The sequence below is a fragment of the Heptranchias perlo genome, chromosome 10 (assembly GCF_035084215.1).
Source record: "Heptranchias perlo isolate sHepPer1 chromosome 10, sHepPer1.hap1, whole genome shotgun sequence".
In the NCBI taxonomy this organism is placed as follows: domain Eukaryota; kingdom Metazoa; phylum Chordata; class Chondrichthyes; order Hexanchiformes; family Hexanchidae; genus Heptranchias; species Heptranchias perlo.
Window position 1 is genome coordinate 74,192,421 of NC_090334.1, and position 27,975 is coordinate 74,220,395.

A 27,975-nucleotide genomic window follows, 5' to 3' on the forward strand; every position below is an offset into this window, starting at 1 on the left:
GGGACCCCCTGTAAATACTGACACACTCCCAAGAACTCCCTGTAAATACTGACACACTCCCAGGAATTCCCTGTAAATGCCGACACATTCCCAGGGACCTCCTGTAAATACTGACATACTCCCAGGAATTCTCTGTAAATACTGACACAATACCGTGGGCCCCTGTAAATACTGACACACTCCCGAGGACCCCCTGTAAATACTGACACACTCCCGGGGACCCCCTGTAAATACTGACACACTGAATGTGGGAAATGTTCAAACGCACCAGGAGGAACTCCTGACTGCCGGTGCACTCACAATGCCCCCTTACACCGCGAGCATTGGGAACAGCGACAACAACAACAACTTGCATTTATATAGCACCTTTATCGTAGTAAAACGTCCCAAAGCACTTCACAGGACCGTTACCTAACAAAATTTGGCACCGAGCCTCATCAGGAGATATTAGGACAGGTGAACAAAAGCTTGATCAAAGAGGTAGGTTTTAAGGAGCATCTTAAAGGGGGAGAGAGACATAGAGAGGTGAAGAGGTTTACAGAGGGAATTCCAGAGCTTGGGGCCGAGTCAGCTGAAGGCATGGTCGCCAATGATGGAGTGATTAAAATCGGGGATGTGCAAGAGGCCAGAATTGGAGGAGCGCAGAGATCTCGGAGGGTTGTAGGGCTGGAGAGGGTTACAGGGATAGGGAGGGGCGAGACCATGGAGGAATTTGAAAACAAGGATGAGAATTTTAAAATCGAGGTGTTGTCCGACCGGGAGCCAGTGTAGGTCGGCGAGCACAGGGGCTGATGGGTGATGGGGACTTGGTGCGAGTTAGGATACGGACTGCAGAGTTTTGGATGAAACAGACAGAAAGGAACCGCAGGCCTGTGTATCTTTGCAGTCCTGTTAGGAGGTGACTGGAGTGTGATGTCCCTGTGGAGATGTTACCCAATTAGGAAAGAGCCCTGGTGTGGTTGAAAAACCAATGTGTGAATTCACTTCAACTCTTTGCTCGGTGACTGAGCGCAACTGCCACAGCCAAGTAAAACCATCTCTGTCGTAGAAAAGAGCCCCATGTGATTAACTGATATTTCATCTCAATTCAGGGTGCGAGAGAGGTAAACTAAATGGGCTGTTATAGGCATCAGGTCAGAGGCCTGCTTACTGCACTGGAATAATCGCATGATATCAGTATAATGGAATCTGGTGGAGCATCAGACATCTAATGGGACAACCTGAAATACAAACTGCACAATCCCTTTATCCAGTGCTTTCCGATGAGGCAAACACTTTTGAGCAGAAGAGAAAATCAATCTTTGCTTTAGCCAAGGGCAGTCTGGTTTGTTCGCCATGCTCCGCTCTGTCCATGAATTTCAATGTCGTAAGTCTCATCCTTGTCAGATTCTGCTCTGTGTCATGCGGCCTTCATAGCTCAGTCGGTGAATGTGAGCCAGAGGCTGTGGTGCAGGTCCCATGTTCCATTCCCTGGCTTGAGTTAGCTGATCTCGGCCAGTGACAATAGTGGGGGCAGCACAGTCGGCCCAAGTCTCCTCTGATCAGGGAAGAGACAGTTAGCCAGGGTTCCGGTGCCTGGTCACAATCCCACAGTGACGAGAGAAGCAGCCACCTCGCTAACTGATAAAGACGGTGAGAGCAACTTTCTAAAACGCAGTGTTATGCTGCAGTATGATGGCAGAATATGAACAGCTGGGCGGCCATGTTTGTTGTGGGCAGGACAGCTATGTTTTCCCCAGTAAAGATTTGACTCTGGATACAGCCTTGTTATCCACTGACCCTTGCTAGAAAGTGTGGCTGGTTGATGTTTGGTGAAAATAATTAGAAAAGAATAGACAACATGTATAACTGGCCTAGATTTTCCTACATTACAACAGTGACGTCACTTCAAAAGTACTTCATTGGCTGTAAAGTGGTTTGGGATGTCCTGAGGTTGTGAAAGGCGCTATATATAATTGAAAGTTCTTTTGTTCGTTCGCTCTTTCGTTCATTCTTTTTCTTTTTCTTTTCTTCGTTCTTTTTCTTTTTTCTTTTTCTTTTGTTCTTTCTTTCTCTCTTTTGTTCTTTTGTTCTTTCGTTCTTTCTTTTCCACCCTGCAGTCCTGATGGCATTAAAATTTTTGATCACGCTGCCACCGTTACATTTTTTGGATAAACACTTCACACCAGCGTGACACTCCTGCAATGTGTGAGGTCACCAGATGCAACTCAGCAGGAATTTTTGCAAAGTTTTAAAAAAAAATCAGGGTAATCAAGAGGAAAGTGACAGCCACACTCGCACAGAAATCTCATGTATCACGTGCTGTGTCGTTCTCTTCATCTCCAGTAGTGGATATACGACTTGGGGTGCGGTGGGCTACGTTATCCGCCCCTTGGAGCTCTTCTAATTTGGCACTGGGTGAGGAAAATAACTATAAAAATCGTCTTGAGGAATTCACATTTCCACGGGGAGGGCGTTTGGCCTGGCAGACTCAATTCCTGCATTTGAACGTACAAACAATGATGGACAGAAAAAGACCCTCTGGTCCATCCAGCCTGTCCCACACAATTGTCATACCTTGTGTATCACAATATATGCACTTTCCACCCCACCTGAGACCATGTGATCTCCTGCGAGAAACGAAAAACCAGGTTAAAAACCCATGCCAATTTGGGTGGGGGGGCGGGGGGGCTGAAAAAATTCATAAGTTAATTGTGTCAGATTTCACCCCGTGTCTTTGAAATGCTAATGTAGTTGGATTTTCAGAATTATTTCAGCTATTTATAATGACTTCTGCTATGGTGAAGGGTTCAGAGCAAATGAGTCGATGGGCAGCCAAGAGACTGCCATTCACGCTTTATGTACATAAGTGCAAGAACTAATTAACATCCTGACAATGAGAAAAAAATCCATTTGTTCTTCAAATGAGCTTGCCTTCAATTGAAAGAAAATCATAGAATCATAGAAAGGTTACAGCATGGAAGGAGGCCATTCGGCCGGCTCTATGCATGAGCTAGTCCCACTCCCCCGCCCTATCCCCGTAGTCCTGCAAATTTTTTCCTTTCAAGTACTTATCCAGTTCTCTTTTGAAAGCCATGATTGAATCTGCCTCCACCACCCCCTCGGGCAGTGCATTCCAGATCCTAACCACTCGCTGTGTAAAAAAGTTTTTCCTCATGTCACCGTTGGTTCTTTTGCCAATCACCTTAAATCTATGTTCTCTTGTTCTTGATCCTTCTGCCAATGGGAACAGTTTCTCTCCATCTACTCTGTCGAGACCCTTCATGATTTTGAATACCTCTATCAAATCTCCTCGCAACTGTCTCTGTTCCAAGGAGAACAACCCCAGCTTCTCCAGTCTATCCATGTAACTTAAGTCCCTCATCCCTGGAATCATTCTAGTAAATCTCTTCTGCACCCTCTCTAAGGACTTTACATCTTTCTTAAAGTGCGGTGCCCAGAACTGGATACAGTACTCCAGTTGTGGTCGAACCAGTGTTTTATAAAGGTTCATCACGACTTCCTTGCTTTTTTACTCTATGCCTCTATTTATAAAGCCCAGGATCCCTTATGATTTTTTAACTGCTTTCCCAACCTGCCCTGCCACCTTCAACGATTTGTGCACATATACCCCAGATCTCTCTGTTCCTGTACCCCTTTTAGAGTTGTGCCCTCTAGTTTATATTGCCTCTCCTCGTTCTTCTTACTGAAATGTATCAGTTCGCATTTTTCTGTGTTAAATTTCATTTGCCACATGTCTGCCCCCGCCACCAGCCTGTCTATAACCTCTTGAAGTTTATCACAGTCCTCCTCACTGTTCACTACCCTTCCAAGTTTTGTGGCATTTGCAAATTTTGAAATTATGCCCAAAACACCCAAGTCCAAGTCATTAATATATATCAAGAAAAGCAGTGGTCCCAGCACTGACCCCTGGGAAACACCACTGTATACCTCCCTCCAGTCCGAAAAGCAACCGTTCACCACTACTCTCTGTTTCCTGTTACTTAGCCAATTCTGTAACCATGTTGCTACTTCCCCCTTTATTCTATGGGCTGCAATCTTGATGATAGGCCTAACGTGCGGCACTTTATCTAAGGCCTTTTGAAAGTCCATATATACATCAACTGCATTGCCCTCATCAACCCTCTTTGTTACCTCATCAAAAAACTGTATCAGGTTAGTTAAACACGATTTGGCTTTAACAAACCATTAATTCTGTCCCGGATTATCGTTTCTAAAAGTTTCCCCACCACTGAGGTTAAACTGACTGGCCTATAGTTGCTAGGTTTAGCCTTACACCCATTTTTGAACAAGGGTATAACATTTGCAATTCTCCAGTCCTCTGGCACCACCCCCGTATCTACGGATGTTTGGAAGATTATGGCCAGTACCTCTGCAATTTCCATCCTTACTTCCCTCGGCAACCTAGGATGCATCCCATCCGGACTGGGTGACTTATCTACTTTAAGTACAGTTAGCCTTTCTAGTACCTCTTCTTTATCAATTTTTAGCCCATCCAGATCTCAACTATATCTTCCTTTACTGAGACTCTGGCAGCATCTTCTTCCTTGGTAAAGACAGATGCAAAGTACTCATTTAGTACCTCGGCCATCCTCTTTGCCTCCATGAGTAGATCTCCTTTTTGGTCCCTAATCGGCCCCACCCCTCCTTTTACTACCCGTTTACTGTTTACATGCCTGTAGAAGACTTTTGGATTCCCTTTTATGTTGGTCGCCAGTCTATTCTCATACTGTCTCTTTGCCCCTCTTATTTCCTTTTACACTTCCCCTCTGAACTTTCTATATTCAGCCTGGTTCTCACTTGTGTTATCAACCTGACATCTGTCATCCACCCCTTTTTTCTGTTTCATCTTACTCACTATCTCTTTTGTCATCCAGGGAGCTTTAGCTTTAGTTGCTCTACTTTTCTGCCTTGTGGGAATGCGCCTAGACTGTACCCGAACCATCTCCTCTTTAAAGGCCGCCCATTGTTCAATTACAGTTTTGCCTGCCAATCTTTGATTCCAATTTACCCGGGCTAGATCTGTTCTCATCCCATTGAAATTGGCCCTCCTCCAGTTGAGTATTTTTACTTTAGAGTCCTTTTCCATAGCTATTCTAAACCTTATGATACTATGATTGAGGATTATATCTAGACAGCAGTCCTAGGAGTTTTTAGTTCTTTGCTTCGTACTGCCTACTCAAATGGGGATCAGCGAACAAATCTGGAAGGGTTCAATGGGGATCTTCATCTGTAATAATTTGTCAGAAACACAGTCCAAAAGTTGTTGAAAGAAACAGCTGAAGTTACAGGGCTTTCATAAGAACATAAGAACATAAGAAATTGGAGCAGGAGTAGGCCAATCGGCCCCTCGAGCCTGCTCCGCCATTCAATAAGATCATGGCTGATCTGATCCCAACCACAAATCTAAAGAACACAAGAAGTCGGAGCAGGACCCGGCCACATAGCCTCTGGGCCCTCTCCGCCACTCACAGGGCATTGACCGATCCGAACTCAGCTTCATGTCCAATTTCCTGCCCGCTCCCCATAACCCCTAATTCCCTTTACTTCTAGGAAACTGTCTATTTCTGTTTTAAATTTATCTAATGATGTAGCTTCCACAGCTTCCTGGGGCAGCAAATTCCACAGACCTACCACCCTCTGAGTGAAGAAGTTTCTCCTCATCTCAGTTTTGAAAGAGCAGCCCCTTATTCTAAGATTATGCCCCCTAGTTCTAGTTTCACCCATCTTTGGGAACTTCCTTACTGCATCCACCCGATCAAGACCCTTCACAATCTTATATGTTTCAATAAGATCGCCTCTCATTCTTCTGAACTCCAATGAGTAGAGTCCCAATCTACTCAACCTCTCCTCATATGTCCGCCCCCTCATCCCCGGGATTAACCGAGTGAACCTTCTTTGTACTGCCTCGAGAGCAAGTATGTCTTTTCTTAAGTATGGAGACCAAAACTGTATGCAGTATTCCAGGTGCGGTCTCACCAATACCTTATATAACTGCAGCAATACCTCCTTGTTTTTATATTCTATCCCCCTAGCAATAAAAGCCAACATTCCGTTGGCTTTCTTGATCACCTGCTGCACCTGCATACCAACTTTTTGATTTTCTTGCACTAGGACCCCCAGATCCCTTTGTACTGCAGTACTTTCCAGTCTCTCGCCATTAAGAAAATAACTTGCTCTCTGATTTTTCCTGCCAAAGTGCATAACCTCACATTTTCCAATATTATATTGCATCTGCCAAATCTCCGCCCACTCACCCAGCCTGTCTATATCCCCTTGCAGGTTTTTTATGTCCTCCTCACTCTCTACTTTCCCTCCCATCTTTGTATCATCTGCAAATTTTGATATGTTGCACTCGGTCCCCTCCTCCAAATCGTTAATATAGATTGTAAAGAGTTGGGGACCCAGCACCGACCCCTGTGGAACACCACTGGTTACTGGTTGCCAGTCCGAAAATGAACCATTTATCCCAACTCTCTGCTTCCTGTTCGATAACCAATCCTCCACCCATGCCAGAATATTACCCCCAATCCCGTGATTTTTTATCTTAAGTAATAATCTTTTATGTGGCACCTTGTCGAATGCCTTCTGGAAGTCTAAATACACTACGTCCACTGGTTCCCCTTTATCCACCCTATACGTTATATCCTCGAAGAACTCAAGCAAATTTGTCAGACATGACTTCCCCTTCATAAAGCCATGCTGACTTTGTCCTATTAAATTATGCTTATCTAAATGTTCCGTTACTGTCTCCTTAATAATAGACTCCAAAATTTTACCCACCACAGATGTTAAGCTAACTGGCCTATAATTTCCAGCCTTCTGCCTACTACCCTTTTTAAATAACGGTGTTACATTAGCAGTTTTCCAATCTGCCGGGACCTCTCCTGAGTCCAGGGAATTTTGGAAAACTATCACCAAAGCATCCACAATCCCTACTGCCACTTCCCTCAAGACCCTAGGATGGAAGCCATCAGGTCCAGGGGATTTATCCGCCTTGAGTCCCATTATTTTACTGAGTACCATCTCTTGAGTGATTTTAATCGTATTTAGCTCCTCCCCCCCGAGAGTCCCCTGTTTGTCCAGTGTTGGGATATTCTTAGTGTCCTCTACTGTAAAGACTGAAACAAAATATTTGTTCAGCATTTTTGCCATCTCCATGTTTCCCACCATTAATTTCCCGGTCTCATCCTCTAAGGGACCTCTAAGTTTCTATTGTTTTGAAACTGTTCCTGTATTAAGCCAAATATTTCTGTGTGGTTTTTGCTTCTGCGTAATTGTTTTACTTGTAAATAAATCAAACGATTAGTTTAGCCTGAATGTTATGGTCTCACAGTGTTCTATTCGCTGTCTTTTGAAATTGATGGGTGAAGGTGGTAAAACTGTGATTGAAGAGTCATAAGGAGACAAGTTTCAGTTCATAGGAGACTTGGATCTGCTTGTGAAAATTGCTTTTGTGCTGTGAACAGGAGTATAAAAGGGTCATGGGAGGAAGCCTGAATCGTAACACCGAAGCTGCATCAGGCTATTAAGGCGTGGGTGGGTGGGGGCCGGTGGTGTTAAAGATCCCATGGCACTTTTTGAAGAAGGGCAGGGAGTTCTCCCGGTGTCCTGGCCAACATTCCTCCCTCAACCAAAAAAAAAATCAGATGACCAATCATTCTTCCTGCTGTTTGAGGGGTGTTGCTAGTGCAGAATGGTTACTGTGTTTCCCAGCCAAAATCGAACGTGCGTGAAGAACTTTGAGATATTTCAATGACATGATAAGGTGTGATGTGAATTTTTTTTCATTCTCGGACATCTCTGGCCAGGCCGGCATTTATTGCCCTTCCCCAGTTGACCTCTTGAGAAGGTGGTGATGGGCCGCCTTCTTCTTGAACCTCTGCAGTCCGTGGGATGAAGGAGCTCCCACTGTGCTGTTGGGTAGGGAGCTCCAGGATTTTGACCCAGCATTGTTAAGTCTCCTGCTGCTGCTACGTCTAGATAGATGAGCAAAAGGATTTGGGGCAAAGGGATTCCCTGGTCCGTATGTATGTTGTGGGGAGGTTGACCTCTTTTGGTGAGAAACTGTGGGGTAAAGTGACCAACATATAAGGTTTTCCATTACTGCGGCAATATTAACCTGGGATCTTTGTGTTTTATGAGGCTGCCTCACCTTTCAGATTTCAGACTGCCTGGACTTTCTTTTTTGTTCCCTCTCCACCGCCCCCCCCCCCACCTCTCTTCCCCACCCCAGGTCCACCGTCGCTCTGCCGAACGCCTGCTCGATCTCTGCTGTGCCAACAGGGGCACGTTCATCAAAGTGGGCCAACACCTGGGAGGCTTGGACTACCTGTTGCCCGAGGAGTACACCAGCACACTGAAGGTTCTGCACAGTCGAGCCCCACAGAGCAGCCTGCGGGACATCCATCAGGTCATCCAGGAAGACCTTGGCAAAGAGGTAACGTGGAGACTTTTTTTTTCTTGAGTCTTTTATAAGCATTATTTTTAATTGAGGGGAGGAATAACTGTGAAACCAGCACTCCCCACACATAGATATCCTACTATTGTTAATTTTGGTGCCTTTAATTAAAACAGTTCTGAATATTTATCTTGTGATTATTTTTTAATGGCATGACCGGGTCGAATAATGTAATAGAAATGTGATAATGTCATAGAAATGACCATGACGCTGTCTCTTTAACACAATTCATGCTGATAATTAGCTGTTGAAGCACTAAGAATAAGCAGCAGAGAAACAGGACACAACATGTTCGTGTTTATAGAGACACAGAAATAGGCAGCAAGATGGGTAGAAAGAGAGACACAGACGAACATAAAATGGGCAGTGGGATAGATAGACAAAGAGAGAAATGGACAAAGGAAGAAAGAGAGATAAATGCAGATAAACGCATTGAGAGAGACAGACAAAAGAGAATGGGACACATACACACAGAAGGTAGGTGCACACGCACACACACACACAGATAGAGTGGGACACACACACACGCATACAGATAGAGCGGGACACACACACACGCATACAGATAGGACGGGACACACACACACACACACACACACACACACACACACTGGGATGCACCTATCGACAGAGACTCAGCTACGAGGCTCGTTTGCGAGTGATGCATTCTGTGCATCAAAATGGCCGTTCAGAGTGAAATGTCTGTTCCACTCTGGCTGTGGGAAGCTCGATTGTCCCCGGCCTGCGAACGCAGGGAGTGAAACAGCAACCAGCCCCAGTTAGCAGGGTCAGAGAAGGACCCACAGGCCAGCAAGCATGACAATCTGAGGAATATTCAAAGGGGGTTTGTTTATGTTCGGTTTCTTTCTGTGTGCAAGCGGAGGGCAGTGATGGCAGTGAAGGGCAAGGTTAAAACCTGAATAATGTGATTTCAGATCATTGTTTTAATAAATCTTTGCAAATCCAGAGCTGAAGGGGAGGGGAGGGGAGACGCAATGTGCTTTATTCACACATCGAATTCTCCATCAAAAGGCTGCTGAGGGAGAATATTTTCAGGGGAAAAAGAAAATCAGCTATAGATTTTTTTTTCGGTAGCTGATCCACCTTAATTTATTTGCTGTGCTGGAGCTGCTTCTGACACACTTCACTGATTTCAGCAAAGCAGCTGTGTAATTTCGCCATCATTTCACAGTAAGAGCCCGCCCTGTTATTCCTGCTGCCTTCTAACCCACCCGCTCCCCCCTCGCTCATTCTCCTTATCATCTTCCCTCTTCTTTCCGTGCGGAGGGTGACTCAGAAAACACGGTTGGGAACCCCGACCCTTTTCGATGCCTGTGGCTCGAGCCGATTATTTTATATTTTATTATAATGTCTCTCCCAGTGCCCGGTGTTGCTGGCCTGCGCGCACGGTGGAAGCTGGACACAGGGCGAGCAGGACATCGAGCAAGCAGGACGACAGATGGCACATATATACCGCCAAGAGCAGTCACTGTAGCAGGAGACGAGGGCTTCTTTCCCCAGCGCTGGTGAACTTTTCTATCAAAAATAAACGTCGAGATGTGAACAGCCAGAATACTTGTAAAGGTGCACAAGGGGTTCCTCAGCACCTCGGTGAATGCCTTAATGTGGACCCTGTTATCAGCAGCCTGGTCTGTCTCTCCTTCCCCGCCTAATTTCTCCCCTGCTCTCCTGAAGATGCTGCCACTCACTGGGGTACGATTCCACAAATGGTGGACACCCTGCGGTACATTGCCCAAGTGCTCAGTGGTAGCACTCTCGCCTCCGAATCAGGAGGTTGTGGGTTCAAGTCCCATTCCAGAGACTTCAGTGTATAATCCAGGCTGACGTTCCCAGTGCCAGTACTGAGGGAGTGCCGCACTGTCGGCGGTGCCGTCTTTCGAATGAGATGTTAAGCCGAGGCCCCGTCTGCCATCTGAGGTGGACGTAAAAGATCCCATGGCACTATTTCGAAGGAGAGCAGAGGAGTTCTTTCTGTGTCCTGGGGCCAATATTTATCCCTCAACCAACAAGTAAAGACAGATTATCTGGTCATTATCTCATTGTTGTTTGTGGGACCTTGCTGTGCGCAAATTGGCTGCCGCGTTACAACAGTGACCACACTTCAAAAGTCCTTCATTGGCTGTAAAGCACTTTAGGACGTCCTGAGGTCGTGAAAGACGCTATATAAATGCAAGTTCTTTCTTTTCTTTTTCTCTTTCTTTCGTTCTCCACGTGTGACTGTCGGCAATCTGTCCAACTGTGGAGGGCAAGACACACCCGGCCCCATACGCACGCCACGAGATTCTCCCGCTACAAATAATGATTCAAGTTGATTACTATCTTCACTTTTGAAAGAATCATACAGCACAGAAGGAAACCATTCAGCCCATTGTGTCTGTGCTGGCTCTTTGAAAGAGCTATCCAATTAGTCCCACTCCACCTGCTGTTTCCCCATAGCCCTACACATTTCTCCTCTTCAAGTATTTATCCAATTCCCTTTTGAAAGTTACTGTTGTAACTGCTTCCACCAACCTTTCAGGCAGTGCATTCCAGATCATAAAACTCACTGTGAAAAAACATTCTGCTCATTTCCCCCCTGGCTTTTTTGCCAATTATTTTAAATCCGTTTCCTCTAGTTACCAACCCTTCTGCCAGTGAGAACAGTTTTTCCCTATCTACTCTGTCAAAACCCCTCGTCATTTTCAACACCTCTATTAAATCTCCCTTTAACCTCCTCTGCTCTAAGGAGAACAATCCCAGTCTCTCCAGATAACCAAAATCCCCTCATCCTTGGTACCATTCTAGAAAATCTCCCCTGCACCTTTTCCAAGGCCTTGACATCCTTTCTAAAGTGTGATGCCCAGAATTGAACACAGTACTCTAGCTGAGGTCTAACCAATGATTTACATTGAGTTACATCAAAACTACAGCACAGAAACAGGCCATTCGCCCAACTGGTCCATGCCGGTGTTTATGCTCCACACGAGCCTTCTCCCATCCTACTTCATCTACCCCTATCAGCATATCCTTCTATTCCTTTCTCCTTTGTGTGCTTATCTAGCTTCCCCTTAAATGCATCTACGCCTCAACTATTCCTTGTGGTAGCACATTCCACATTCTAACCACTCTTTGGGTAAAGAAGTTTCTCCTGAATTCCCTATTGGATTGATGAGCGACTATTTTATATTTATGACCTCTAGTTTTGGACTCCCCCAGTGGAAACATTTTCTCTATGTCTGCTCTATCAAACCCTTTCATAATCTTAAACACCTCTATCAGGTCACCCCTCAGCCATCTCTTTTCTGGAGAAAAGAGCCCCAGCCTGTTCAGTCTTTTCTGATAAGGATATCCTTTCAGTTCTGGTATCACCCCTGGTACCATTGTACAATTACAAAGACTGAACTTGTGAGATCTGGGTTGCTAGTCCGCCACCATAACTACCAGGCTACCATACCCACTGGCTGCTTAAGGCAGGTCCTCGTTGTCAGGAGCTTTGACAGAGATGTACTGATTGTGAGGCTGACTATCCCCTTCCATGGATGCTCAGTTGGAGATCAGTGTAGTCTGGAGACCTCCATTTTCCTTACATCTGGGCCGTATAAAGTCTTCCTGTTGCATGACTTAGGTGTTCTGGACAATGAGGGAGAATTGCTTGAAGACCATCTTGTACACCATGAGTGCAATCTGCACCAGGATGTTGCTGTCAATGAAGAGAGATGTGACAGACCAAAGTGCCTCTGTGCCCATTCCCGGGGGCCTGGTCCCAATAGACTCGGCCTGAAAACCCGCACAGTGGCGCATCTCAACCTAAATGCCAAGTTGTGTCCTCTCTGGCCCTCAACTGCTGACCCCACCAAAGGGTCTGGGGCGATCCCTTTATAACCCAACTATTGGCGGGCACTTGTGCCAACAGGACTGCAAATGGGACACCTGCCAATGCAACAAGGCCAACCCCCCTCAATGGAAAACAAAGTATAATTCCTCCTTTGTAAGAGATCAAATTCAATTCTTTTTAAAAAATCAACTGGTTGCAAATCTTTGGGGCTCAAGAGCCATGATCCGAACCTGGACCCTCAAGTGTTAGCTAAATTTCCCCCTGAATTGGCTGGCATTCCTGGTCTCACTGAGCATGCAATACACCGGGGTCCCAGTGAATACCTGGGGAGCCTGCCGTTCAGAGTCCCCATTCCCTTAGATCGATGGACATGCTCATGGTGGGTGGATGCTCTGCTCTCAATAGACCATCCTGGAATATCTGGTGCTCGGCTAGCACCCAACATATCCAGGTTCCAGCCTAGTTCCCGACTGTTGATTTTAGGGGCCACAGCGTTTAAGTTGAAGGTGGCATCCAGCAAGCCACCCAGGTCAAGATATAGCACCTTTCATATCCACAGGACGTCCAAAAGCACTTTGATGCCAATGAATCAATTTTGAAGCATGGTCACTATTGTTGTGTAGGCAAACATGGAAGTCAGTTCTGGAAGAATAAGAACCCACAAACAGCAACGAGATAAATGACCAGTTCTGTTTTCGGTGATGTTGGTCAAGGGATAAATGTTGACCAGAACAACAGGAGAAGTTCTTTGCTCCTTGAACAGCATGATGGGATCTTTTACGTCTACCTGGACAGACAGATGGTGGCCTTGGTTTAACGTCTCATCTGAAAGGCGGTACCTCCAAAGATGCAGCACTCCTGTAGGACCGCGCCGAAGTGTCAGCCTAGATTATGTACTCAAGTCTCTGGAGTGGGTCTTGTGCCCACTACCATTTGACTTAGAGACACGAGTGCTACCAACCCTATCAACTGAGTGATGTCAGGAAGTGGTTCTTCACACAAAGGGTAGTGGAAATCTGGAACTCTCTTCCCCCAAAAAGCTGTTGAGGCTGGGGGTTGATTGAAAATTTAAAAACTGAGATCAATAGATTTTTGTTAGGCGAGGGTATTAAGGGTTACGGAATCAATGCGGGTGGATGGAGTTACGATACAGATCAGCCATGATCTAATTGAATGGCGGATCAGGCTTGAGGGGCTGGATGGCCTACTCCTGTTCCTATGTTTCAATGAGTCAGGCTGACATCGGAGTTTCCCTCTTGGGCTGTTCAAAACCAGAATGCCATGTTTGGGGCACCCACCATTGTCTCCCATTGGTCAGCCCAATGTTCAAGGTGTTGGGCTGAGCCCACTAAATCCCCAGGTGAGACCAACAACAACACAAAGGGTGATAACTGCTTAGAATAACCCGCTGGGTAGAGACATGCACTTAGGGACATCCAAATGCGGCTGGAGGCAAATATGGAGGAGCTAGGATACCAGAGCAATGAGCTCCGATGGGCCGAGCGGCCTTTTCCCGTCGCTAACTGTTCTTGTGTTTCTCTCTCAATCGTTTTGCACTTGCTTTAATCAGGGCTAATTTTTTTTTGATGTATTTAGAAGAAGCTAAGTAGCAACTATTTTATATTTGTGGTAAACGTTTAATTACGCCACTGCTTGGCTTAAAACCGATTTAAGGCCATAGGGAAAAAATTCAGAAAAATTTGATAACAGGAGTTACACAACATTTATTGAAATGAACTATTTATCTGAGAGGGAATGGAATAGTTTCCTTTAATCTCAAGTCCACAGCTCAAACAATCAGTGCTTTACAAACAGAAGCCAAAGCACAAAGGGAATTGCTTGGTCTTTGACCTGACAATCACAGGGATTGAGAGAGAGAAAAATCCTTGTTACAGCTAATAGCACTTAAGGACTTAGCATTCACTAGCTCTGACCAGTACTTCAGTCCTGCTTTAATCCCTCCAAAATGCTCCAAATGGTTTGAAATCTGATTTCCCCACCTCCTGCCCCTTTTTGGATCAAGATCATGGATAAACTGGAGAATCAGACCAAATTTGACACTGAGCCACATAAGGAGATATTTGGACAGGTGACCAAAAGCTTGGTCAAAGAGGTAGGTTTTATGGAGCATCTTAAAGGAGGAGAGAGAGCTAGAGAGGGGGAGAGGTTCAGGGAGGGAATTCCAGAGCTTAGGGCCAAAGAGATAAGGCTGCTTGATGATTCTGGTGGGGCCTTTCATCGAGTGGGTGTGGGGTCCCACCTTAACCTTTCTCTCTTTAGATGCTGACAGAGCTGCTATGTGTAATGAGGTTGGGAGGAGGGGGTGAAGAACTGGATCCCCTCTTCCCCTCCCCTCCCCCTCCTCACCCAGACGCTGTCACTCCCAGGACACCATTGTATGATGAGAGAGGGGAAATCTATTACAAACGACAAACGCCAAGACACCACACAGTAATTCCACTCTGCCTGTGCAGCAAAGTTCAGTCAATAGAAACAACAACTGGCATTTATCATAGAATGAAACAGCACAGCAGGAGGCTATTTGGCCCATCGTGCCTGTGCCGGCTCTTTGAAAGAGCTATCTAATTAGTCCCACTCCACTGCTTTTTCCCCATAGCCCTACAAATTTCTCCTTTTCAAGTGCGCATCCAATTCTGTGGAAAGCTGTGGAAGCTACATCATTAAATAAATTTAAAACAGAAATCGACAGTTTCCTAGAAGTAAAGGGAATTGGGGATTACGGGGAGCGGGCAGGAAATTGGACATGAATTTAGATTTGAGATTAGGATCAGATCAGCCATGATCTTATTGAATGGCGGAGCAGGCTCGAGGGGCCGATTGGCCTACTCCTGCTCCTATTTCTTATGTTCTTATGTAATTCCCTTTTGAAAGTTACTATTGAATCTGCTTCCACCACTCTTTCAGGCAGCGAATTCTAGAACATAACAAGTGCAGTCACTGTCAGTATGTAGGCAAATACAGCAATGAAATCTGCACCCAGGAAGATCCCACAAACAGCAATGAGATGAATGAGCAGTTGATCTGTTTTTGGTATGTTGGTTGAGAGATAAATATTGGCCAGGATGCCGGGGAGAACTCTCCTTCTCTTCTTCAAATAGTGCCATGGGATCTTCCACACCCCACCCCCACTGCACCACAAGAACAGGCAGACATCTGGGCGAATGATAGAGGAGGAGCGGGAGAAGTGATAAGTGAAGAAAATGGTGAGGAAAATAAATCTAAAATAAACCAAAAAGGAATGGAGGAGGAACACAACCCCTCCCCCTATAAATGCAGCGTTAATTCACTGTACAAATAATGTTATTGTGTTAACTCGGATCATTACAGCCGTGTAGATTTATGGCTGCATATAGTGACACCACTATTCCTGGCCAGAATGGAGATGATTGGATAATTCCCCCGTCAATCACGTCCAGAGACCATCACTGCTGTAAAGGACTGGGATTGATTTTACGCACATAATTTGTATTATGTAACTATCCTCCACTCACTGCATTTTGCTGGATAAATAACCCTGCTTTTGTCGGGAAAAGTTGCTGCAGTTTCGGTAATGAGTTCTGTTTGCTGCAGTTTGTAGAGACTCTTTTTAAATAGACTCTGTAGACTGTTTGCTGTGGCGTGCTGTTTAAATAGACTCTGTTTGCTGAGTAAGTAGACTTTGTTTGCTGTAAAATAGACTGTTTGCTGTGAGTTCTGCTGTAAGTCCCACTCCATTTCAACTCATTGGTGGACACAGTGGTGTCAACTGACATTCTGTAGATTTACTGCATTGCCTCCAGCTGCACTGGGTGTGCAAAATGTAATGGATATTACCAATAGCTTCAGCAGCCCTTGTCTATCCAAACATGTGCTGCCATTTTAAAAGTTACTACAGTACGCCCAGAGCACTGTTGGTTTAAGGGCTGATTACATTTCATTAAGGGATTTAACCGGGATTTTCAAAATGAGATGTTTTGAGAGGGTAAATAAACAATGTGAGACTGTTTCCACTGGTGAAGAGGGACGTAGACTGAGGGTTATCACAGATGAATGAAATGGGAAGTTAAAAGAATTATTATCACAGAGTGTTATCAGAATATGGAACGCTTTATCACATGTGGACATTAAGGCAGAGACTACAAGTTCAATTTACATGGAATTGGAAAGGTAATTGAAAAGGACGCTTACATTCATATAGCGCCTTATCACATCCTCAGGATATCCAACTGCACATTGGCTTTTGATCATTTTGGCCTCTTGTCCATCCCTGATTTCCTTTGCCCTTCCATTGGCGGCCGTGCCTTTCAGCTGTGTGGGCCCTGAACTCTGGAATTCCCTCCCTAAACCTCTCCGCCTCCCAACCTTTCTCTCATTTAAGACGCTCCTTAAAACCTATCTATTTGACCAAGCGTTTGGTCACCCCTCCTACTATCTCCTCCTTTGGCTCAGTGTCAATTTTTGTCTGATTACTCTCCTGTGAAACGCCTTGGGACATGTTTTTTCCACATTAAAGGCGTGGTATAAATGTAAGCTGTTGTCACAAAAGCACTTGAGCTAAAATCTCAGGGTTTACGAATAGCGCGAGTGGGTCTCTCTCCGCACTCCTCACAGGATGAATGGTGTCCTGGGAAGGAAACCAGCATTCTCACCAGTCTCTGGGACTTTCTGTACAGAATTGTGGTACACTGGCACCAAAGTGCACTGCAATAGGAAGTGTAAAAATGAGCAGGGTGACACGATCCGGGAAATTACGCACTCCATTTCTTTTTACACTGTCGGAACCCCAAGATGTTGTTGTATTTTCCTTCGTTCACTAACAGCACTGAAAAGAAAATCATCTCTCACATGTGCCTGCCATCACCTTTTCAAGATGACAGCATTTAATCCAATGTGCCAGTTTATCAGTGCTTCACAAGAGAAATCTGCTCCCACTGGGTTTGGAGGTTGTCAACATCAACCAGTTGAAGGGCAGGACCAGTGGCTATCACGACCAATCAGATCAGTTGGAGGGCAGGACTGGTGGCTGTCATGACCAATCAGATCGGTTGGAGGGCAGGACTGGTGGCTGTCGCAACCAATCAGATCAGTTGGAGGGCAGGACTGGTGGCTATCGCAACCAATCAGATCGGTTGGAGGGCAGGACTGGTGGCTATCGCAACCAATCAGATCAGCCATTTATTTTAAATAGGTTAAGGTCTCTCTTAAAGCAATGGACAGGGAAAATAACCGGGAGTGATTTCTAGCCTTGTTTTAGGCTTAAAAAAATATTGAAATGTATTGAAAAGAACAACAGAACTATAAATATTTACAACACAGAAGGAGCTCTTTGCTGGAGCAATCCAAAACTGATCCACTGCCCCGCTCTCTCTCCATAGCCCCTGTATCTTCCTCTGCTTCAAATATTGATCCGATTTTCCTTTAAAAGATGCAACGGTCTCTGCCTCAACAATTCCCTGCGGCAAAACATTCCATGCTCCAGCATCCCGCTGCATAAAGAATTCCCTTCTAACCCCTCTCCTCACTTAGCGACCATTTTAAATTAATGACTCGTCACCGGTGACTCCCCAACCAGAGGAAGTAGACTTTCCCACTTCACATCCATCAAAACCCCTCATAATTGTTAAAAAAAAAAACTTTTATTGACTCTCCTCATAGCTTTCTCAAGTCTCTCCTCGTAACTATAGTGAGAAATGATGCTTTCCACAGTTGAACTGCCTGCTGAGACTAGCTGTCTATACTCGTGTATGGGGAATGGCCAGTTGAGTGAAGTACCGAGGGGCAACCGCGCGGCCATGGGATTGCACCCCAGGAATTGTCGGTGCTTTCAGAAAAGGTTGGGGGAAAAATGGAGGGAAGAGACTAGGCAAGTAATCACTTAATTTCCTAATGTGTGTTATGTGTCGTCTGGTAATAGAAGCACTGATTTGCTGCAATAAAAATAAAATGGGAGCAGCCCGTCATAAAACATACGCCGGGAGGAATTATGTCCCATTCTAATCGCTCTTTTATGTTGCAGTCTCTGAATTCATTCTACACAAGGATCTATGATTCCACTACAGAGCTAGGCTGAGTAAATCTATTGGAAACCCCTGACCATTTTATTTAACCACGGTTTTGCTGTAACACCTGTCAATGAGAGCCCTAAACAGGACAGTGACAGGACCACAGGGCAATCCCTTGTGCTGCAGGCCACATAAACCTAAAGAGAACGTGTGATGATACAAATCTTGGCAACGTAGTACATAGTGAGCCGGATAGTAACAGACTTCAGGAGGACATAGACGGACTGGTGAAATGGGCAGACTCATGGCAGATGCTATTTAATGTGGATAAGTGTGAAGTGATGCACTTTGGGAGGAACAACATGGAGAGGCGGTATAATATAAATGGTACTATTTTGAGGGGGATGCAAGAGCAGAGGGACCTGGGGGTGCATAGTCACAAATCGTTGAAAGTGGCAGGACAAGTTGATAAGGTGGTTAAGAAAGCTTATGGGATGCTTGGCTTTGTAAGTAGAGGCATTGAATACAAAAACAGGGAAGTCATGCTAAACCTTTACAGATCACTGGTTAGGCCTCAGCTGGAATATTGTGAACAATTCTGGGCACCGCACTTTAGGAAGGATGTCATGGTTTTGGAGAGGGTACAGAGGAGGTTTATCAGGATGATACCAGGGACGAGGGACTTTGATTGTGTGGAGAGATTGGAGAAGCTGGGATTGTTCTCCTTGGACCAGAGAAGGTTAAGGGGGGGGGCCTGATAGAGGGATTTTGATAGAGCAAATAGTGAGAAACTTTCCTCTGGCAAGTGGGTTGGTAACCAGAGGTCATAGATTTAAAATAATTGGGAAAGAACTAGAGGGGAAATTAGGAGAAATCTTTTCACACAGAGGGTTGTTAAGATTTGGAACGCACTGTCTTAACGGGTGGTGGAAGCAGATTCCATAGGAACTTTCAAAAGGCAATTGGACATGTACTTGAAGAGGAATAATTTGCAGGGTTAGGGGGAAAAGCTGGGGTGTGGGACTAAATTGGACAGCTCTTTCAAAGAGCCAGCACCGGCACGACGGGCCGAATGGTGTCCTTCTGTGCTGTAAGATTCTATGATTCTCAGGAGATGGGAACGTGGAAACTTAGTGGGTCAGACATCAGCTGCTGTTATATCGGTGCCGTTAGAAGCTTCAATGCCAGGACCTGGCTCACAGTCATTGGTCTCCTGGAATTTGAATTAACACCACAGTGGTATAAAAGGAGCTATTAGTGTGAAACAGGCCCTGGAGAGGAGAGGCTTTTGGATAGTCTTCAAAATGTTGTTTAAAGAATAGCGGAGGTAGGTGTCAACGATGTCCTACGTTTGCTATTTGTTGTGAATTTGTGAATGAGTTTATAAAGGACTCATGCATAATTTTGTTACAAATAGCAAACAGAAGACATCTCCCCCTGGATCTGAACACACCTCTTGTACTTGATGCACTGCAGTATTAGCCACGTGTATCGAGTGTCAGGAGGGCCATTCCCGTTATGTACAAGGCCGCTGTCTCCGTCGGGTCATTTGTACTCCTCTCCCTAAAGGTGCTGACTGGTGCTGCGGTACGGTTCTGTGGGTGGCAGCGGTCTTTAGGAGCTGCCTATTTACCCTTGGGGCGATGGAATTGGAGCCGATGCTGATCACGTCCTCATCAGATGTTCACCGACGGGCACTTTCTGAGGAAACTGGCGGCTCGGTGATCAGGGCCCTGGCAGATGTTGGCACTGCCCCACCGCCAATTCCAGTGCCTCGCCTGTTCCCCCTGATCTGTACGCTTCGCAAGTCTGGTCTTAAAAAAAAAACCTTCGACCTGACCTGCCGTAGATAACGGGATGCAACGGTCCTTAGACTTATTTAATATTTTAATGGCGTTTGATTTATAGCCCACTGAAGGACGATAATCTCCATTGTGCAAAGACTAATCTATCTTTTATGTTGCTGATGGAAAGCCCAGCTGTGCCTGCTTTCCTATTCAGGGAGTTTAGTCACTGCCTGTGCTTTGCAGTCTGTGCTCACGCCTGATTCACATCAGGACAAGTGTCGCTTTGTACCAGTTTGCAGCAGCTTGGTTTTATTGGGCCCCAGCGCTCGCGTATTCAAGTAAAACGCTTGTGTTGGGCTTGGGGCTGAGGAGGAGGGGCTGTGCCCAGTGAAAGGCTCCTGCTTTTTGCCCTTTGACATGTTCTGATGTTAACTGATCCGCACCTCGAAGCATTCCCTTTCTTTAATTTCTTTTCAACTTAGAAACAGGTTCCCTACCCTACAACCTTTTGAAAGGATCCTATTGCGAAAGAGCCATAAATGGAAGACATTGCATTTGTGTAGTGACCTCAGGAAGTCCCGAAATGCTTCGCAGCCAATGAAATACTTTTGAAGTGTACTCACTGTTGTAATGTAGGGAAACGTGGTAGCCAATTTGCGCACAGCAAGATCCCACAAACCTCAAAGTGATAACTGAGCAAATAATCTGTATTAGTGGTGTTGGTCGAGGGATAAATATTGGCCAGGACACCGGGGAGAACTCCTCTGCTCTTCATCGAAATAGTGCCATGGGATCTTTTATGTCCACCTGAGAGGGCAGACGGGGCCTCGGTTTAACTTCTCATCCGAAAGACAGCACCTCCGACAGTGCAGCGCTCCCTCAATACTGCACTGGATGATGTACTCAAGTCTCTGGAGTGGGACTTGAAAAGTCTCTCGAAGAAGCAGAACCTGCAGTGGTTGGTAGGCAGTTCCTCTGAGAGGGTACAACTACTAGGAAAGACTGAACAGGCTGGGGATCTTTTCTCTAGAAAAGAGAAGACTGAGAGGTGAACTGATAGAGGTCTTTAAAATTTTGAAGGGGTTTGATAAGGTAGATGCAGAGAAGATATTTCCACTTGTGGGGAATCCAAAAGTAGGGGCCATAGTCTCTAATAAATCCAATAAGGAATTCAGGACAACCACCTTCTTAGGGCCACTAGGGATGTGCAATAAATACCGGCCTTGCCAGCGATGCCCACATCCCGAGATTGACTTTTTTATAAAATCCATTGCAATACATATCACCATTGATATGATTCTGTTGTGCAAACCAAGACACCCCAGAAAGCAGAGCGATACCTATTATAACGTTTGAGAGTGCTTGTACTTATTTGATACACTTGGCTGGGTGATGAGCTGTGTTTGGGGATTCACGTCTGCCGGAATCGTCATCTACAGCAGTGTTCAGCCGCTCAGCCAGGAGGTGTCAGCAGTTCTTATCCTCAAAGTGATTTAAATGCCTGGTGGGTTTGTGTGAATGTTGGGAATGTCTCTTTCACTCAGGAGGGGACAGCGTGAAATGAAAAGCAAACACAATCGAGAGAAACCTTTCTGCAAGGGAGTGGGTGAGTGGGTGGGGGTGGTGGGGGGTGATGGGCCGTGGTGAGGTCCTTCAAACCCTGCTGGTTCTTCTGCGCCCGTAAAGCAGGCCTTTGAACTTAACAGCCTGCGTTGGTGTACTGATTAAGACAAATATCCATGAACGCAATGAAACAGTTACTGTATATACCAGTGAACATTTTTTTAATTCTTTCTCGGATTGTATGTGACTTGGAGGGGAACTTGGAGGTGATGGTGTCCCCATGGTGAAGGGAGTGAATGTTTAGGGTGGTGAATGGGATACCTATCAAGCGGGCTGCTTTGTCCTGGATGGTGTCGAGCTTCTTGAGTGTTGTTGGTGCTGCACTCATCCAGGCAAGTGGAGAGTATTCCATCACACTCCTGACTTGTGACTTGTCGATGGTGGATGGGCTTTGGGGAGTCAGGAGGTGAGTCACTCACCACAGAATACCCAGCCTCTGACCTGCTCTTGTAGCCAGGGCATTTATGTGGCTGGTCCAGTTAAGTTTCTGGTCAATGGCAACCCCCAGAATGTTGTTGGGGGTGGGGGTGGATTCGGCGATGGTAACGCCATCTAATGTCAAAGGGAGGTGGTTAAACTTTCTCTTGTTGGAGATGGTCATTGCTTGGCACTTGGGTGGCACGAATGTCACTCGCCACTTAGCAGCCCCGGCCTGGATGTTATCTGAAACAGCCAGGGTTGCCAACTCTGATGGCCGCTGTCCAGTGATCACCCATGTATCTTTATAAACTACACCAAATGCATTACAGGGAGAATGATGCACACAAACTGTAGCGAGTGACAGATCTCCTGACTCCCCAAAGCCTTTCCACCATCTACAAGGCACAGGTCAGGAGTGTGATGGAATACTCTCCACTTGCCTGGATGAGTGCAGCACCAACAACACTCAAGAAGCTCGACACCATCCAGGACAAAGCAGCCCGCTTGATTGGCACCCCATCCATCACCCTAAACATTCACTTCCTTCACCGGCGCACCGTGGCTGCAGTGTGTACCATCTACAGGATGCACTGCAGCAACTCGCCAAGGCTTCTTCGACAGCACCTCCCAAACCCGCAACCTCTACAATCTAGAAGGACAAGAGCAGCAGGCACATGGGAACAACACCTCCTGCACGTTCCCCTCCAAGTCACACACCATCTGAACTTGGAAATATATCGCCGTTCCTTCATCGTCGCTGGGTCAAAATCCTGGAACTCCCTTCCTAACAGCACTGTGGGCGAACCTTCACCACACTGACTGCAGCGGTTCAAGAAGGCAGCTCACCACCACCTTCTCTAGGGCAATTAGGGATGGGCAATAAATGCTGGCCTTGCCAACGACACCCACATCCCATGAACGAATAAAAAAAATACCTGCTGGTATGCTGTAATGATTGTAATTTTTGCTGTAATGCTGTTGGGATTATTATGAATTGGGAGGGCCCTTCCTGGAGGATCAGGAGATGTAATTAGACCTATGAGAAAAAGTGTTGAGTAGGATATCAGACGCTGCAGGCAAAGTCTCTGTTGCCGAGACAACTGTGATGGTATCGCCCACCTACTGTAGTTTGTATGTGGACATCAGACCAGCTGTTGAGAATAGCAGATATGTGGAGTCGCTTGGCTGACCTGAGGATGTTGGACATTTGCCAGCTACTTGCTTGCATCCTCTGGAAAGCTGCCATCTGGAGATCTCTCCCTCTATTCATTTGGCAAGTGCACTGCCTAGAGCGAAAAATGAGCCATTCTGACCAGTAAAGTCCCAAGCTTGATCCCCGGCCTGTACTCGTCTCAAATGTGGTGGCGGGTGGGGCAGGAATGGGCCTCTACGCCTCTTGACTGAGGGACAGAAGCGGCCAGGGTTGCCAACTCTGATGGTCGGCTATCCAATGATCTTTGCTGGGAAGTGTACTCGTGTGGATGTCGGGTAACGACAGTCAGTATGATGTGATCTCTGCCCCAGTCAGGAACCGGTGCAGCTCCCTCGTGAAGACAATACAGAGAGACAGCACCCACCAGCCTCCAATGCATTCCAGAGGCTCACTACTCCCTGGGAAAAGAAGCCTAACATCCAGTCTATTCCTACTCTTACATAGTTACTCATATATAAGGGCGACAGATACCTGGAACTGATCAATAATCGATACTGGAGACCTGGAAGAAAAGCAGAAACTCAAGTCTCCTGGTCCTCCCCAATCTGTTAAACAGGAATAATTAATAAGCACACTACCCGGCCCTTTAATTATGTAGACAACCTCTGCTCCTAATGAATCTAAACAGGCGGTTCAGCACTGCCAGGTCAAGCTGTCGCTGGGTATACGGTTGCATGTTCATATTGAAATTATCCTTTTACTTTTTTTTTCTTGCCTACTTTTTCCCACTTTGGTTTATTTCTCCCTCCCCAAGGTCTCCAACCCGGCTTCCAGATAGGGGACAGGGTTCCCCAGGATCTCTGCTGATCCTGGGCTGTGGGTGTGAGCACTAGGATGGCCTTTTTACCAAATTCAAAATTGGGCAGTGGATAGAACAGTAGGTGACTTCATGGCTTGAACTCCGAGGGGTAATTCTGCACTCACCTCAGAGGAGCTCGCTTGAAGGGAGAACAGGTCGAAGGTCAGGCTACAACACTGTAGTCCTGAATCTCCCACCCACGCGACCTGCTGGTGGCTCCCTTTTGTGACCACTGAATAACCTCTTAAACTCTTTGCTGCTAATGAAAATTCTTTTGAGTTGCAGATTTCGACAGGTTTAGGGGCACAGTAGTTGGTGGGAGAAAGAAATTGAGTCCAATTGAAATTTCAAAAAGGATGAGGCCAATTAACGGGGCGTGTGGCCATAGGGTGACAGACATCCTGAAAGCTTTCCGAGAGCCTCGAAAGACATCTCAATCCGGTATCAAGCTTTGCTGAGGCTGACAGGCCAGGGGACTAAGAAAAAGACGGGCAACAATGAAGGGAAAGGGGCGGGCGTGAGTCTGCAGGCAAGTGATGGAGCAGCCCAGCAATCAAGCCCTGTTTCGTGGCTGCTGAAGTGCAGGTGGCACTGGCGTGACGTGGTCGCGAGAAGGGTGGCCCTCCGCGCTGCCCCATGGCACCGTTCTCCGTAAGCCAGCACGGCAGCACCCCTGCAAAGGAGGTGGAGCCGAGGTTCAGGACACAGCTGACCGTCACTGTCACCGTGTCAGTTTTGCGTCCTTGCTTCTCCGCTGACCCATACCCCATGGTCATTTCCAGGCCGGTGTGGTGAGCGTGCAGAAATGATTGGTTGCACCTTGGTGGGTATGGTTCTTGACCACCCTGGCCCTGCTTTCTTTCTCGCAATGCCAGTGAAACGGTTGACGTTCAACGATTGCGCACGTCCTTGGAAGTGGGCCAATGTCATGGGTGGCTCGGCGTTTACATCTTAGTGGTGCCATCAGCTCTGCTGTTCCCAGATAGCTCCACCTGTACTAACCATCCTCCACAGCAAGGTATGCCGACCTCCGCAGAGTGGACACACCGCATAATTCCTGGCATCCGTCCGTGGATCCTCCCGTTCTTCCTCTTCCAAACATGTCAACTAGGGGATCCCCGCTGGAGCTGGCAGCAAAAAATAAATCAGGTTCATCAAGAGGCACGGTGGCTCCTGAATACCAGCAGGGAAAAAAGGGAAAGTGAAACAGTCAGGACCGTGATTGAAATACTCTTCCCTTCACATTACAATGTGCTTTCCATGACCTCCGTACACCCAGCATCATCTTGCAACTCTTGGTCGTGACATGTGAGCCCGATTGATGTTTGATGCCCTCTGTACCAGAGCTCAAGAGAATGGTGTGCAGGGTAGGCAAGCCCCAAATGAATATATCAATGAAGTGGGCGTTTCCAGCATCACTGGGCCCCGTCCCATCAGAAACTGCGTCGGGCCTCTTGATCTCCCTACTGTGCCTTCTTTCTGGCAGTGCCACTGAAAACATGACCTCCTGTGATTGACGGGTGGGGCAAGGGGGACATTTTTAAAAATTGATTCTCAGGATGTGGATGAGGTTGGTAACGCGGCATTTATTGCCCATTCCTACTTTTGACTCCAGTTGACCCGTTCTCTGATATTTCTTTCTCTCGCTCCCTCTATAAGGAAGAGGACGAGCATTTTCCCACCCCATGCCTCAGTCCAGATCGTGCATTCTTTACGTGAGTCAATAATGGGCGGTGTTGTTGGGACGTCAGAACATCTAATTTTTAACAACAACTTAAAGTAGTAAAACGTCCCCAGGCCCTTCGCAGGTGCTTTATCAAACAAAATTTGACGCCGAGCCACATAAGGAGATATTAGGACAGGTGACTAAAAGCTTGGTCAAAGAGGTAGGTTTTAAGGAGCGTTTTAAAGGGGGAGAGAGGCGGAGAGGTTTAGAGAAGGAATTCCACCGCTTAGGGCCTAGGCAGCTGAAGGTATGGCCGCCAATGATGGGGCAAAGGAAATCGGGGATGCACAAGACGCCAGAATTGGAGGAGCGCAGAGGCCTCGGACGAGGCTACAGAGATAGGGAGGGGGCGAGGCGATGGAGGGATTTGATTGTGATTAATGAATTTCACTAATAAAAAGACTAGACTCACAAAGAATGCCTTTCTCCATTCCCCATGTCTCTGGATCGTGTACGGTGATCCTGAGCCACGCAGACCAGAAGATCCCAGGTTTGATTCCCAGTCTGTGCTGCTCTCTGTCAACGCAGCAGATGGGTTACTACAGTTGGCTTCAGAGCCCTGGGTTAGGCAGGAAAAAAATCAGCCATGGTTCCCTTTCCTGATTTTTTTCTGTTTTTGTTTCAGATTCACCAGTCTCTTTAACCATCCATTTTAACTTGAGATCACTTTGATTAGCTTCAGGCTACACTTCCTATCCTAATATTGTTGGGTTGTTTTGTCAGTAAAACATCACCAAAAGGGGATAAGAATGTTTAGCAGATGCTGCTGCAGTGGAAAAAAAATTGTTTGGTAATTTTATTTTGTTTCTGGAGGGAGGAGAACTGGACGAATTGTGAATAATTTTCCTCCTGACATGTCACACACAAGTAATGCATTGATGGATCTCGATGCAATTCATGCCATTGTGCCGTGTGTTTGCCAAACATTTTATCATCAAATAACCCTCCTTAAATGTTGTATCCTATTTTGTTGTTAAGATTTCCTGTCGAGTTCAGGCTAATATTTGGAGGGGATTGGAACTGTGTCTCCTTTAAATAGGAGAAATGTTACAGCTGCCCGCAATTGTAAACTTCTGTATTATATTTTATATCTTATTTCTATCTCTTTTTTGCTCATGGCTCCTGCCCTTCCTGTTACCCAACCATGCTACTTTTAATTTCTTCCCTCTTGGGTACTTTGTCCATTCTAATTCCAACCCCAAACCTGCGTATACTCCTGCCGTTGTTCCAGGCTTCAAATCCCCTTGAATAAGACGACCTCTGTGCCTCTCTAGGCATTCTCTGAAAGGCCCATCAAGGCACCCATCACTGCCTCCTCACAAGTAACAACCCCAACTGCCCCATCCTCCTTTCTCGCCCACCTTCCTGCCCATTGTACCCCCTTGGGAGCGAAAGTGGCCAACCTCCTTGCTGGACTTTTATCTCTGGGACCTGGGTTCAAATTTAGCCCAGATGACCAGAGGGATCGACGGGCAACTTCTGACAGTTGGAGAGAGACAATTGTAGATCAGAACCAGCAGCTCCAGTAGTGGGGTATCCCAAAACCATTGGATATCCCTCACTGGAGCTTTCAATATTCATCAGTTGGAGATGAGAAGCAATAATTTTCTGGGGTGTGGGATGTTCCTCAGAGCAGTTGTCCACTGATGCAGCAAGGGAGCAGTCTTTGATTATCAGAGAACATGGAATCCATCTTATCTCATGTTGCAAGTTACTGTTAATCTGGGCCATAAAAGAAAGAAAAGAAAGACTTACATTTATACTGCAGTTTTCATGACCTCAGGATGTCCCAAAGCGCTTTACAACCAATGAAGTACTTTTGAAGCGTGGTCAATGTTGTAATGTAGGAAACGGGTGGGATAAATGGAAGTAGCGAATGTTGCCCAGATTAGCACAAATCCTTGCAATGGCTGTGAAGTACAATTCTCAAAGGGTAGTAGTCCCAGAGAAAGCTTGAACAGTGACTTGTCTTCTGATGGAGTGGGCGTTAATTTGTCACTGTCCGTGCTGAATTAAAGACAGAAAGTTCAGTGACAGAAGTTGATACTAATACTCTTGACATACGTGATTCAAACCATCATGGACCAAAAGGACAGGGGGAATGCTTTG

General features: G+C 46.2%; 1 protein-coding gene across 1 annotated transcript in view; it reads left to right on the forward strand.

Moving 5' to 3' along the window:
* The window catches only part of adck1 (aarF domain containing kinase 1), a 512,025-nt gene that overhangs the window by 166,640 nt on the left and 317,410 nt on the right, over positions 1–27,975 (forward strand). The window contains exon 4 of the mRNA XM_067992031.1: positions 8,237–8,440. Within this exon, the coding sequence (XP_067848132.1) occupies positions 8,237–8,440 (204 nt within the window). The remainder of the gene's footprint in view (positions 1–8,236; positions 8,441–27,975) is intronic.